Raw genomic sequence first — 13,005 nt, 5'->3', positions numbered from 1 at the left:
GAAAAGAAATAATGAACTCAAGGCAAAATAGACAGCATACAAAAGTTACAGAAACACAATAAGACAAGACTTAAGGTTCATGTGTTGAGATTCAGTGTGTGACAGTGTGTTGTGTGAGCAACATACGGCAGAGCTCCTGGGACCTCCAGCGGATGTAGACCCCTCGGCGGTTACACTCCTCAGCATAGGCAGCAATGGCTGTGCAGAGACATTCACAGTCCCCACCTGAGTCACAACTAGAACACACACACACACACACACACACACACCACACACACACACACCACACACCAGTAAAATCAGCTGCACACATCTACAGTATTCCTGTGAGAACAAAAGTCTCAAGAAAAAAATCCTGCAGTGGAAATACAATAAATAGATTTCACAGGTTTAAAAGATAATTTCAAGATACTCTGTGTAGATTAGTGCTGTCACTCACCCACAAGCATCAAAGACACACCAGTCATAATACTGCTGAAAGGGCACCTCATGGTGGCACTGAGCAAAGAGCTCCTGGGTCAAGACTGCACACCTTTTCCTGGCCCATGTCACCCTGTGGGGGTTCAGCTGAACAAAACAAAGAGAGAAGTTAGTTTGCCTTTGCTGAATACAAGAAAAGACAGGTAGTGTCCAAGCGAGTAAGTAGGTCCCAGTGTGTTCTTGCAAATGTCAGTGTGCGTGTGCACGTGAATGTACATGTGACTGTATTGAACTTACAGCACAGGGGTCTCGGAGGTCCTGACTTGCCACATCAGGGCAGGAAGGGCTGACCTTCCAGGAGTTTCCAAACAGTTCGGCTGTAGACTCCACGATGCCCTGCCGTGTCGTGAAGTCGTTCTCTGTATCCCCGTCAAAGTTACCGCACAGGCCACCAACCCTGACCCCGCAGATGGGCAGCCAGACGCACATACACACGCATACCTGGAAATAATGTGGAATGATGACCACATCACCACTGATTGACCACAGATGTCAGCAGTGCTCTGAGAAATATTTATGTCTACTGTAAATTTCTATAATAATGGGTAAAAAAAAATGGCAATAATAAAAAGAAATGCTAATGTATGTTTGTCCTACCTCCATCCCATAGCAGAGTGACCCCAAGTCGGGAGGACAGGGACACGAACAGGCCAGCTCTTTCCAAAGTCAGACCACTGCCACTGTAGGACTTTGGTAGTGTAACTGGCATCCCGTTTACTGTCACAGCTTTACCTAAATGACAGAGACAAGGCATAATATCTCAAGCATCCAGCCTGTGCTTCCCCCATTGCACCATCCATTCCTCTTACCTCTCAGCAGGTGTATGATGGTATTTCCCAGGCTGAGGGTGACTGACTTAGTGCAGGTGACCCCGGTGCTCCCACAGGGTACATTCTCTGCTGTGACACTGAACAAACCACTTGTCTCCCTTGCTAACACATACTGGCAGTCACCCAGGAAAGAGTAGCAGCGTCCATCGAATGTCACATAGTGTGGATCCCCAGTTGCCACACACACGCCAGCACAAGCAGACTGGCTGCAATGCCAGCGGCGTTCCTTACACACACTGCAGGAAAAAAAGGAAATGCAGTTAAAATAATTAAATGCTAAAGTGATGTGATGCAGTGAGATAACTGCATACATTACCATGTGTTGCAGTCTTTAGTAATGGTGTCATTGCTATAATAAAGTCGACCATTATGGTGACATGGGCACTCATCTGGCAGAACACAGCGATCACCCTGGAGTAAAGCAGAAGACAAAATGTACAACAGTCCAGACCTCACTTAATTAATCCAATATTCTTAACCCTTTATAACATCTCATCTGAAGATAAGATAAAGATGAGAAAACTAAGATGACAATCAGACAGAATTCCAACCATAATCATACTTGTGCAGCAGCAAGGAACACTTCATTTATAATAATAATTTATAATAATAATTTACTTTTTTACTATTTTGTACTGGATCTTTAACACTGCCAGTCAAAAATGGTGACACTTGACTGGACAGCCGCTTTGATTGGAGCAAAGAGGTTGAAGGTAGATTAGATTTTACCTTTAAACTAAACTTTTTCTCTAAATTGAGAACTTTAATTCTGTGATATTCTAGATTTGAATGGTTGTTATATTTTATGTGATGGTTGTAGGTAATTCATTTTGGATAGACTTGGATTTGGATGTTGGATGCAGTGCTGTTGGATAGGATGAAGGCTTCTGACCAGATAAACTGAACTGGATTTGGGAGGGAGATGGCTCAATGTGGCTGAAGCTAAAGAAAGCTATACTATTAGTACTCATATAGGAGAGCACAGCATCTTTCTATCTTAAATATCTGGGACAACAGACTTGGACACAAGACTGGCCCTCATGCTTCTTGTTAGCTGTCATTGCAGCTAAAAGTATGATAATAGTACTTTCTTTTTGTAACATGGTACAGGAACAGACTGGAGCAGATCAGGCTCAGTCTCACTGCTTCATCAACCTAAATTCCAGCCACATCTGGCTATAACACTACAATGTAAAAAGGGATTAATGACAGTAACCAAACCTGTGCTTTGCCTCCTATGACAAGCTAAAGATCTGCAGTGAAAACACGTTGACAGTATCAATATACCACATTTCAAAAGGATATTTTATATCCATTCAGAAAACTACGTATGAATCTTCACCCACTAGTAGGACAGTTCCCTGGGGACAGACACAGCCAGAGAGGGGCTCTTTGCAGCTCGACTGTCCGACACTGGGCCCCTGCTGTTGGCCAGGAGGATCCAGGCTGGAGCAGGTGAGGAGGCAAGAGCGTGGAGAGTAGACCAGAGAGCCTGGACATGGGTTCACCTCTGCACAGTGCTCCTGAGTACAGTTAAACAGCCCCCTCTCACACACACTGTGAAGAGAAGTAATGTAATTAATGCCCATGTTTCTGCAATAACCAAGCTTTGCATTAAAATGTCAGTAGCCAATAAGTGTAATAAAATGGCAAGCTGATCCAGAAGTGCCTTTGAGCATGAGATTAAATCTTTTCTGGTTCAATAGAGTTTACTATGGATCAATAAATTTACAAATGACTGTTACTTAACTCTAAACGGTAGCTGTAAAACGTGATAAGGCAACAACAAAATGTGCTTAGAGGTGTAATGACAATCATTTCACTGGTTCATTTCACAAGGCTGGTCTCTGAAGGTGACTGGATGTACTGTACATCATATCATATATCAGTGTAATAATTAGCTAATCCCAAATTTCACATCTGCTCATGGCAGATAATCAGGTCAATGGTCAGTGCAGGAGACAGAACTCAGCAATTACAACACAATGAAGAGGAGTCATGTGCAAAGGGGACATTGCACATATACACGTACACATATAATAAAATCGTACTGACACAAATTCATTCAGCTGTCTCGTACCACTATGATGAAACTGATAACTCAGATTCATGGGGTGATGATCATTGTTGTTACGTGGTGAAGAGACGCAATGAAATCAACCTATCCTGTAGCAGTGAGCAGGAACATAGAGCGATTTCATTAGAGCTCTTACACCACCAGGGACTCATTTGGGATAACGTGCTGTCATACACGTAGGCAGTTCCAGTCATTCAAACACATTACATTCTTTGCAAGGCAGAAATTTCTGCAAGTAGAGGTTTGAGTCAAAGCTACTAGAAGTAGACTTTTTAAGTAACTGTAGCATCATTCAAATGATTCTGAATGCTACCACTGGGCGGCACACACAGTGATTTTAAGTTTATAGAGAATATTCCTCCATACTAACAAGGCTGTTTACCTAAACACTAAAACACTAGCACACATACATATTCTGTCACAGTGACCCTTGACCTTTAGTATTGTCCTCAAATACAAACACTGACAGACTTGTTTGTGCTTTGAAAATTGCACTGTATATTCAACAAAACAGCCCATCACAGAGACTTAAGAGTTTATCAGCACATGATCTGAGAGGTTTTAGTCACCTCATGGGATCTAGGCTCATTCAAACATACCAGAACCACGCTCATGAAAGTGTGCCAGTATTATATTGTAGGTGTATCAAAGCTGTATTCCACTGACAATCGAGAAAACATGCTTACTCACTCAGATTTTTTATCACTACTACCACATGATAAAAGCAGCTCACAGATAACAACAAAAGTACCGTCCTGTTTTTATGGTGTGCTGTAAAACATCATCCAAGAAATTGGGGCCTGTAAGAGCGTGTACTTAATTAACCTCCACTATAATGTTTCCTTTGATGGGTTTGATATGTCTGCCACCCTTACCTGCAAGAGTACAGAACCAGTGCAGTGATGTTAATATCTAGCCTGAGTGAAATTCAGCCATAAAGAGTCAAAGAAGGTTCTGTGAGTTGACCTGATTTTAGCAGCAACTAGGAAACTTTCAGTTGTGGTTTCACTTGAGTTCAGTTTGGCCTTTTGGTTTTTGATTGTACCAAGGAAACTGGATCATATTTCCAGTGCAACCTTACATAACAAGTATTTTAAACCTAAGTTGACTAGGTACTTTAGCTGGGGAATAGCTAAAATCTAGCCTAAAATTGCTGGAAAATCCTCCCATATGACATACCAGGTATTACAGTTGTTCTGAATAACAGCCCCGGGCTGGTATGTCTTGTCTTCTTGCACACAGGGGCACATGGTGATGGGCACACACTGGCTCTGGTGGTCTTGTGCTAGCCCCAGTGGGCACTGGCAACCTGGAACACACATCCTAAGGCCCATTCCACCACTGTCATCACAGCTCCAGCCCTGCTGCAGGTCGGTACAGGAGCCCCCGCATGCACGACCACACTCCTGGTACACCTGACCCCCTGAACACTGGACCGCTAGGGAGAAAGGAGATGAGGAAATGTTTTGACAATGGCAAATAAGCTTGGTATAGTTTGTGATTATTGGTTTGCAGGTTGAAAACTAAAGGTCACCAAATTCTGTCAAGGGTTTCTCAGTTTCTGCCAATGCAAAACGTTTCCATTGTAGTGTGTATGTTTTTTTAGTTCCCACATTGGAGGGTACACATGGTTCCTAATTGAGGATTTGTAGCTTTTAAGGTACTATTCCCCTTATTAAAACAGCTAGCTTAGCTTTAAGCCTCCTTTTCTTTACATATTTGTGAGATCAGTTCTCTATTGGCCTTCAAGCAGGCCATCAAACTGAACACTAGCCTAGATGTCCAAGCTGTCTGGTTAGTGATGTTAGTGCAGTCAGAGTCATGTTATAGAATGTGTCTTTCTTGAGTCTGATGTCAAAGTCTGACCTGGGTCCAAGTCATGACCCCAGTCATCCCACACCTTAGGTTATGTACTGTGTTTGTTACATCTTGGATCATTCACATTCCTACTTAGCTAGTGTTCTGCCTACTTACAGCAGAAGGTGTGGTTGCGCCACTGGACTGCAACGCCCTCCTGAGCACAGTGTCGGGCGTATGCAGTGAGGACGGTGCAGTGACAGGCCTTCTGTGAAGCGCAGCCACAAACCTCTGACAGACAGAGACGGAAATAGGGCTCCCTCTCCACCAAGTCATGACACACCTACAGAATTATGGAGGGAGGTGCAGGTGTGAACAAAAGAGAGGGAAACAGATCTGAACTCACTCCTGAGACAGCTTGAGATTTATCACACTCCATATAGACTACCTGAAAGACAGGGCTATGAATGATGGAGCACACTGTCTCTGCATAGTATCTCCTCTGGGTGTATGTGGTGCAGGAGTCAGGTGGAGGTCCTCCAGGTGGACTACAATGCTCTGATGTGAATTTCCCCACAAAGGATGACACACTGTTCTCCACGTCTCCTTCAGGGGTGGTAAAATCATCATGCTGGTTCCAAGTCAGCGTTCCACACAGGCCACGCACCTGGAATACAAAGTACATACAAACTGTGTGATTTTTTGTTTGATCATAAAGTTTCAGTTTATGGCCACTTTGCACCCCTCCCCTGTAGTTAAATTCAGTGCAGCATAGTTGAGAAAATGACATATTCTGTACTGCAAATCTAATTTGAACTACTTTGAATCTCAAAATTTTGTTTGTTTCAGTTAGGAGACCCAAAATGGCACAGGTGAATGAACCATATGGAATGTGAGGGTCACCTTGTTTGCAAACCCAGGCTGCAAGGTGATGAGGGCTAAGGGTCCATCTAGGTACCAGAGTAGCTGGGCTCCAAAAGTCTGGATGAGGAGAAATGAAGAGGAGGCCCTGCGCACAGCCAGGTCCCCTGTCACCACAGGCAACACCTCTCTCTTGCCATTTAACATCACTGTACCTGGAAGTAACAGTATCAAGTGTAACCAATGAGAAGGTGATGAACACATCCAAAATTCATAGTAGAGAGGACAGTTTTAGAACTCAGAGTCAGGAACTTAAAGTCATTGTTATGTTTTTTTTTCTCAGAACATAAAAAGAGTGTAAATGCATGTGTGTGTGTATGAGTCAAATTTGAAGCAAATAGGCTGAATGCAACACTGCACTGATTTTCAATGAAATCCAATTAACAAAAACCCAATTAATTGTAAAAATGTGATAGTTACATTAAAAATGTACACTTACTTTCTCTAACTACTCCATTAGGTATAAAGCAGCATTTTTTATACTTTTGATCCAGTGGTTGCAATGGAACAAGTTGGAAATAAAAGTAGCTTTTGAATTTATTAGCTTTTGTCCACTTACTAAATGTAAGTCCAATATTCACTCCCTTGTTAACTATTTAGCTGTTATTTAGCTGCTAAATACAATAGTGTACTCACTAGCTAGTCTCTGTCTGTCTACTATTTACAATGTGTTTATCAGAGCTTTTTGGAAACAAGGTTGATGAGAGCGTAAGAATAAACAAAAAGAATAAAATTGTTGGGCAACTCAACAGGAATCACTAGTCAGGTCAGAGTGTTAAACTAACTCACCAGTGTCTGTGATGGTAACTGTGGTGCGGAGTGCTGTGACTGACATCTCCCTTAGACAACCCAGACCTCCTCCACCACCTCCTCCTCCTCCTCCTCCTGCTGTACACTCCCCACAGCGTACATTCACCACAAGCTTCCTGTCAACAAAGTCCTAAACACACACAGAGCTTGAACACAAAGGGGAAGTGGCTACCACTTGCACAATATAGTGCATCATAGTTTATGTAAATAGCGCATGGTTGCGTTTCATGCCTCACCTCCACAGCAGTGAAGGGACAGTCTCCACCTTGTAGTGAATACCTCTTTTTGTCAAAGGTGGTCACCTGTAGTGCCCCAATCAGGCTGCACTGGGCTGCACACTTCTCCCCAGTACACTGCCACTGGCCTGCTCTGCACACACTGGGAGGATTAAGGGTGAAAAAGAAGAATGGGTGTTATTAAAGTGCAAATAGAGATAAGAGAGGCGTAGGAACAACCAAACACTCACACACACATTTCACCCTCACCAGGTGTTGCATCTCTGCTGTATCCTGTCTCCTGACTGGTAGGTGCGTCTGCGATGGAAGCAAGGACAGTCGTCTCTTTTTAGACAGAGTCCCTGGTGAAGGTACAGACCCAACGGACACTCACAGCCCCCCACACACTCTTCCCTGCACTGGACAATGGCTGCAGCAGGCCCTGGGGGTTGAGGAGATGCACAGGTGGGGGGACAGGAGGATATGCAGTCGGAGAACACCTGACCTCTGGGACAGATACGACCTGGAGAACAGAAACAGAGAAAACAGAATGAAAAGGCATGAAAGGGCCACACAGGTTTTGCATATTTTACCATCACGTGCAGTTAACAGTACTGCTGACAGACTTTTTAAGAGTACTGTGATTGCTTACAGCTATTAGCTAGATCAGCCTACAGCCTGTGCAGAACATAGACACCTAATACTCCAACCAAACCATAACCAGCTGAGCATATTTCAGTACCACAAAGAGTGGCTGTCCTCCACATTATGATGACATGCTGTTGAGCACACTCTCTGGCGTAGCTGGCCAAAGTGTCACACACTGCCCCGTCCCTCTCTTTGGGTGGCAGGCTACAGTACAAGTAGAGACAGGTGTTGATGTATGCTGCTGGGTCCACCTGAAAGAATCAACACACAAACACTTGAAACACAAGTGCAGAGTGGGCTTTGTGATTAACAGAACAGGGACCGGTATAGGGAAAGTCTTAACAAACCCCATAAACAGGATATGCAAACATGCATATTATGTACTACATTGTGTAAATAAATTCCTAATAACCCGAATCATTCATTCATTTCTAGGCAATACTAAATGTGTCTTCAAACAAAACTGGTAATTTAATTCCATTACTGGTGTTACTTGGTGCTTTCCATGTTGACAATTAGTCTTTAAGACAGTCCCATGGCTAGAGACAATAAAACCGACTCCTGGAAACTGCTCTACCAACTGATATCTGGTAAATGATTTACTTTGAGGAGCTTTTTGATTTACAGCTCATTATACCCACTACAGGCTTGAATTTCAAATACATTAGATTAAATCTCTTTTGTAATCTTAATGTGCAGAAGGAGCAAACAGTGATAATGCCAGGTGTCTGACCCGGGAGTGGCAGTGTGCAAAGGGGTTTTCCAGCAGTTGATGACACACAGTTTCTGCCTGTCTACGTAGGGCAGGGTCTCCTGAGACATCACAGCTGTGACCAAGCTCTGCTGCATCGCTGCAGCCCTGAGGGAAGCATGGGACACAGAGAAACTCAATTACCAAGGTGCATCTTAAAAATGCATTTTGCCATTTATTTAAAATACAGTAAGTGTCAGAAATGATTATTAAAAGGAGTGTAATGCTGCAAAAAAGGGAAATACTCAATCAATGTATTCAGTGCATTACTTCATTCTGCTGGTCAGGAACTTTCCATGAGTTGCCAAAGCTGGCAGCGTACTGGGACACAGTTCCACCCACTGTGGTAAAATCATCTATGACAGAAGAAACAAATACATCGTTACATCAGCACAGTAGTGGAGAGTAGGGTTGAGGTGAGTCAAGTTGAACCCAAACAAAGTCTTGGTCAGGGACCAAAACAGAATACACTAATGTATAGTTTCTAGTCTCACAATATGATTTGCAGATGAGAAGTACCAAATATTTAGTTTATCATAAATAATAGTTTTTACTGGTGCTACTTTTTGTCCTGTGGAAAACTTGCATAGTCCTTTAGTAAAGGAGGATAAACACAAGTTGATTGACTAGTGCCCTAAGAAATCTACAAATCTTTAGAAAATTATTGTTTGTGAACTATGCGTTTCTCTCACCATCAGCGTTGTTGTTGTAGACTCCACAGAGCCCCCTGGTTGTTGCCAGATGCTCAGCGGTCACTGTCAGGTAGACTGTATTGGCCAGGTCAAACTTCACTCTCACACCTAGGCCACTCTCCACAAACACAAAGTCCCCCAGCCAATGGACACTCACTCCTGTAAGAAGAAGAAATAAATATGGTTGGTTTGTTTCTGCTTTTCTGTTGTTGATCAACAGCATTTAATGTTTAAATCAGTGAATAGTATTCTTAATGGAGGTATGCATGCAAAAATGGCTGTCACCTAGTATGTTCATCCAACCATTCATTCAGTCATCAAGTTATTTAGTCAGTGGATAGTCAAGCAATATTACTTGATAATGTAAAAATGCAGCCAGTTATTTCAAGTACATGCAACAATGCTCTGCTTGTAGGTCCTTAAATTGGAGGCAAAAAGGGAATAGTTTCACATAAAACAGATTATATTTTACATTGTACTCTTGAATATATGAAGATTTTATATTATGTTAGTTACTTGTTAGATAAGAGATTTAGAGATAAGATAAGAACTTCAGTGCTGTTTTAAATCTATTTTTTATGGAATTAGTTCCATCCACACTGTGAGGTATAGATAATACATGGTTTGGTCCTTTCAATATATGGGTCTGTATTATGATATAACAAGAGCATAAAGGGGTTTTCTCCTATCTTAACCTAGAAATGAAGCTAAGAGAAGGCTGAAAACAGTATACCATTTTGGAAAAGAGGTTCTCCATTTGGAACAGGAAGGTTGTTCAGCGTTAAATTTCTGTGATGAACTGAAACCAAATCTAGACCCAGCATCATCTTCAAAGCCTGAAAAGTACAGTCACAGATACATAAATATACAACACACATAGAAAAAAAGTTTAATTGCACAATGGCAAATCATACTCATTAAGTCAAGGGCCAAATTGAATTCACTGGCCCCCAACTAAGCATCAGAATGTCATTACGAATATGCCACTAATAATAATTCGTTATCAACTCCATTAGCAGTGGAATCAGCTATATTTCACACCTTACTGCAGTCTCCTTTCCCATCACAGACTGTACTGATGTAGACTGCCCATGTCCCATCAGTAGATGAAGCCAGCAGGTAAGTGCAGCTGCCCTGGAAGTGGAAGTGCTTTCTGTCAAAAGTGCGGTAGTGGGCTCCACCCCAGGACATGCAGGTGGCCGAACCCTGAGGTACCCTGGCGCTACCCAGCAGACCGCTACGCACCAGTGGGGAGGACTGGGAGTCTGGAGACAAGGGAGAGAGGACAGAGAAGTAGTGTATTTTAATATTCATATAGTACTTTATGTTATGTAGTAATATGAAATACAAACATCTTAATAAAAATAAAGAGTATCAGAGAGACATTCGGGCAGAACTAAATCAAGGACAAGTCAGAAGCTACTCCTTGTATGTATGTATGTTTTCTGACCAGGAAGGAGAGTGTAGGTGCAAGACAAGCAGGTCTGGTCAGAGGCATTTCTCCAGGTCAGTCCCCACATGCTGCTGCAGCATTGCTCCATGGGCATAAGGGAGGAGTTATGAATTCCAGGGAACTCCTCACAACTCCATGTAGAGAAACACTGACCACGCACACCCACACCTGGGAGGAAGACAACAAAAAGATAATGTTTGAAGAGCATATAAAAATACCCAATAAAATGGCATTATCTTGCTGCGCATCATCCATGTGCAATGTCTCATTTCACATATAAAGAAAGCATGATGCATGCATACTGTATAAGGAACTGATCTGTTGGTTTCTTGTTCTCTCACCCTCAGAGCAGCGTGGTCCACCCCAGCCCTCACAGCACGTCCTTACTGTCCTGTTCACCATCTGGCTCTCCATCTCTGGTGGTCTGAGGTGGACACATCAGGTAAAAGGTCAGTGTATGTGTGGTACCATCTGAATCAACCTAATGTACCCAATGTACCTTTACAGCATGTACCGTTAAAGAAAACGCGTCTCATTAGGCAATGTTTTGACAAATAACTTTTTAAAAGGCATTAATTTCTGAACTGTATTTCTTGTCAGTTTATTTCATCAGGTAGGTGTAACACGCATGGGTTCCTGTTATTCCCACATAATCACACCAACCTGCACAGGTGCCCCTACCAACCGGCAGGAGTCACTGCAACAAGAACATGATCCCTCACCATATTCCCACCACAATACATTAACACAAGAGGAAATGTGATCTGTGCACTCAACTCACTCACTCAACTTTTCACTTACTTGTACAAGAAGCAGGATGCTTTTGGCCCCTGTTGTTTGTAATATAGTGCGATGCCGTCATCACCTCCATGCTTGACGCGCATCCTGTCCACATCTAGCCTCCAGCCCTGTGTGTTATACTGATACACCTCAGAACAGCTCACTTCAAGCTGTAGACGTGGGGACAGGACTCTCTCCACTCTCTCCTCCACCACATGTTCACACCAGTGTCTGGAATATGATACATAGATGTAATTTCTTTCTAAAATCTTCACGTTTAAGTTCACTGGTTTATGCAATGATACTTCCTGGATTCCATAGTAAAGGATGAACTTCTACATACCTGAGGTTCTTCTATAAAACCACATTGTATTAAAATATCATCAGTTACCATGTTCTAATTCAATAATATGGCTTGCAACAGGTATATAAGTCCCATAGGGATTGGAAGCTTGTAAATCTAATTCATAGGTACGTGCACTTGACTCAAGGTCTGAATTTACCATACTATCTATAAAATGTGCTCAATCCTGCTTCGATTGAACCATACTCACCCCATTCCCATTACTGTCTGAAGTCCAAGCAGAGTCAGTAGTAGTGTCTCCATGGTCCTCCCCTGAATATTTGTGCTTAAAATTCCTGTAAAAAAGTACATATGCCCTTCCATATCCAATCTATTTAAACTGATCAAACCAATCCATGTAAAATTTAAACACATTTTATAATCCCATCTCCCTGCTATAATTAAAGGTGCTCTTACCTTTGAAGTGCTTTTGAGAACTCTTTGGATTTTTCCCATGAAACGTCCTTGACTTGTTAATTAATATTCATAGGTGTTTTGTGTTTAAGTCTTTTTTTCTCTATTTTTCTTTTTTCATCCATCCAACAGTATGCAATACATTCCTCAGTGAAGTAATGCTTTGCCTTATTGGGGGGAACAGAGCCTAGGATCCAGGGTTTTAAATGCGGGGGATGACTCACGGGATGTACAGTAGCATCTGAACCTGCTGCCATTGGACGTAAGTGGCACTGTCACAGCTGGGAAGGCAGGCATTGGTTACCAGGCCTGTGACGAACACATCCTCTAACCTCATCCCGTCAAACATTACAGGACACTGTAGGAGACTGTGGGGGTGGTGGAGTCTCAGTCACAGAATAAAGAGATGTTTGTCAGAGCCTAATCCTGTAAAGAGACACATTTCGGGAAGGATGATTGGGGCACTTATTCAATGAAGCATGTCAACAGACATGGGGACTGAAGGCTTTTAGACTCACCGCTATCCCAAGTCTGACCTCTTGACCCCGGTGCAAGGAGGCTCAAACACAGCTGTCACCACAGTACACTGTAGCTTGAGCCAAGGGGAGAGGAAGGAGAAGCTACTGTTATTACACGATTTTGCATGTCATAGTTAACCTCTTTACTTTTCCTCCATGAAGGCCAAAGCTAACTTTCCATTGCAGCCTTGGAGTCAGTGTGCATTTTGATAGAGATAACAATTAGCTGAGTCACTGTGTTAATGTTTGAGGAAAGGGTTATATTAACCTTACATT

At 42.6% G+C, this 13,005-nt stretch overlaps 1 protein-coding gene across 1 annotated transcript in view; it reads right to left on the bottom strand.

The window, feature by feature from the left end:
* sspo (SCO-spondin) overlaps window positions 1-12,548 on the bottom strand; it is a 64,447-nt gene extending 51,899 nt beyond the window's left edge. The window contains 25 exon segments of the mRNA XM_051066926.1: window positions 127-236; window positions 440-567; window positions 718-879; window positions 881-921; window positions 1,078-1,212; window positions 1,290-1,546; window positions 1,627-1,721; window positions 2,657-2,867; window positions 4,567-4,825; window positions 5,362-5,527; window positions 5,633-5,851; window positions 6,088-6,260; window positions 6,895-7,045; window positions 7,152-7,293; window positions 7,401-7,653; window positions 7,873-8,029; window positions 8,512-8,637; window positions 8,800-8,885; window positions 9,222-9,380; window positions 9,955-10,057; window positions 10,263-10,486; window positions 10,672-10,842; window positions 11,016-11,098; window positions 11,476-11,685; window positions 12,436-12,548. Coding sequence (XP_050922883.1) covers window positions 127-236; window positions 440-567; window positions 718-879; window positions 881-921; window positions 1,078-1,212; window positions 1,290-1,546; window positions 1,627-1,721; window positions 2,657-2,867; window positions 4,567-4,825; window positions 5,362-5,527; window positions 5,633-5,851; window positions 6,088-6,260; window positions 6,895-7,045; window positions 7,152-7,293; window positions 7,401-7,653; window positions 7,873-8,029; window positions 8,512-8,637; window positions 8,800-8,885; window positions 9,222-9,380; window positions 9,955-10,057; window positions 10,263-10,486; window positions 10,672-10,842; window positions 11,016-11,098; window positions 11,476-11,685; window positions 12,436-12,548 — 3,934 coding nt within the window.
* Window positions 12,549-13,005: the final 457 nt, after the last annotated feature.

Source organism: Lates calcarifer, linkage group LG24 (assembly GCF_001640805.2).
Source record: "Lates calcarifer isolate ASB-BC8 linkage group LG24, TLL_Latcal_v3, whole genome shotgun sequence".
NCBI lineage: Eukaryota > Metazoa > Chordata > Actinopteri > Centropomidae > Lates > Lates calcarifer.
The sequence above is the reverse complement of the archived record's forward strand: the minus strand, read 5'-3'. Positions and strand labels throughout refer to the sequence as shown.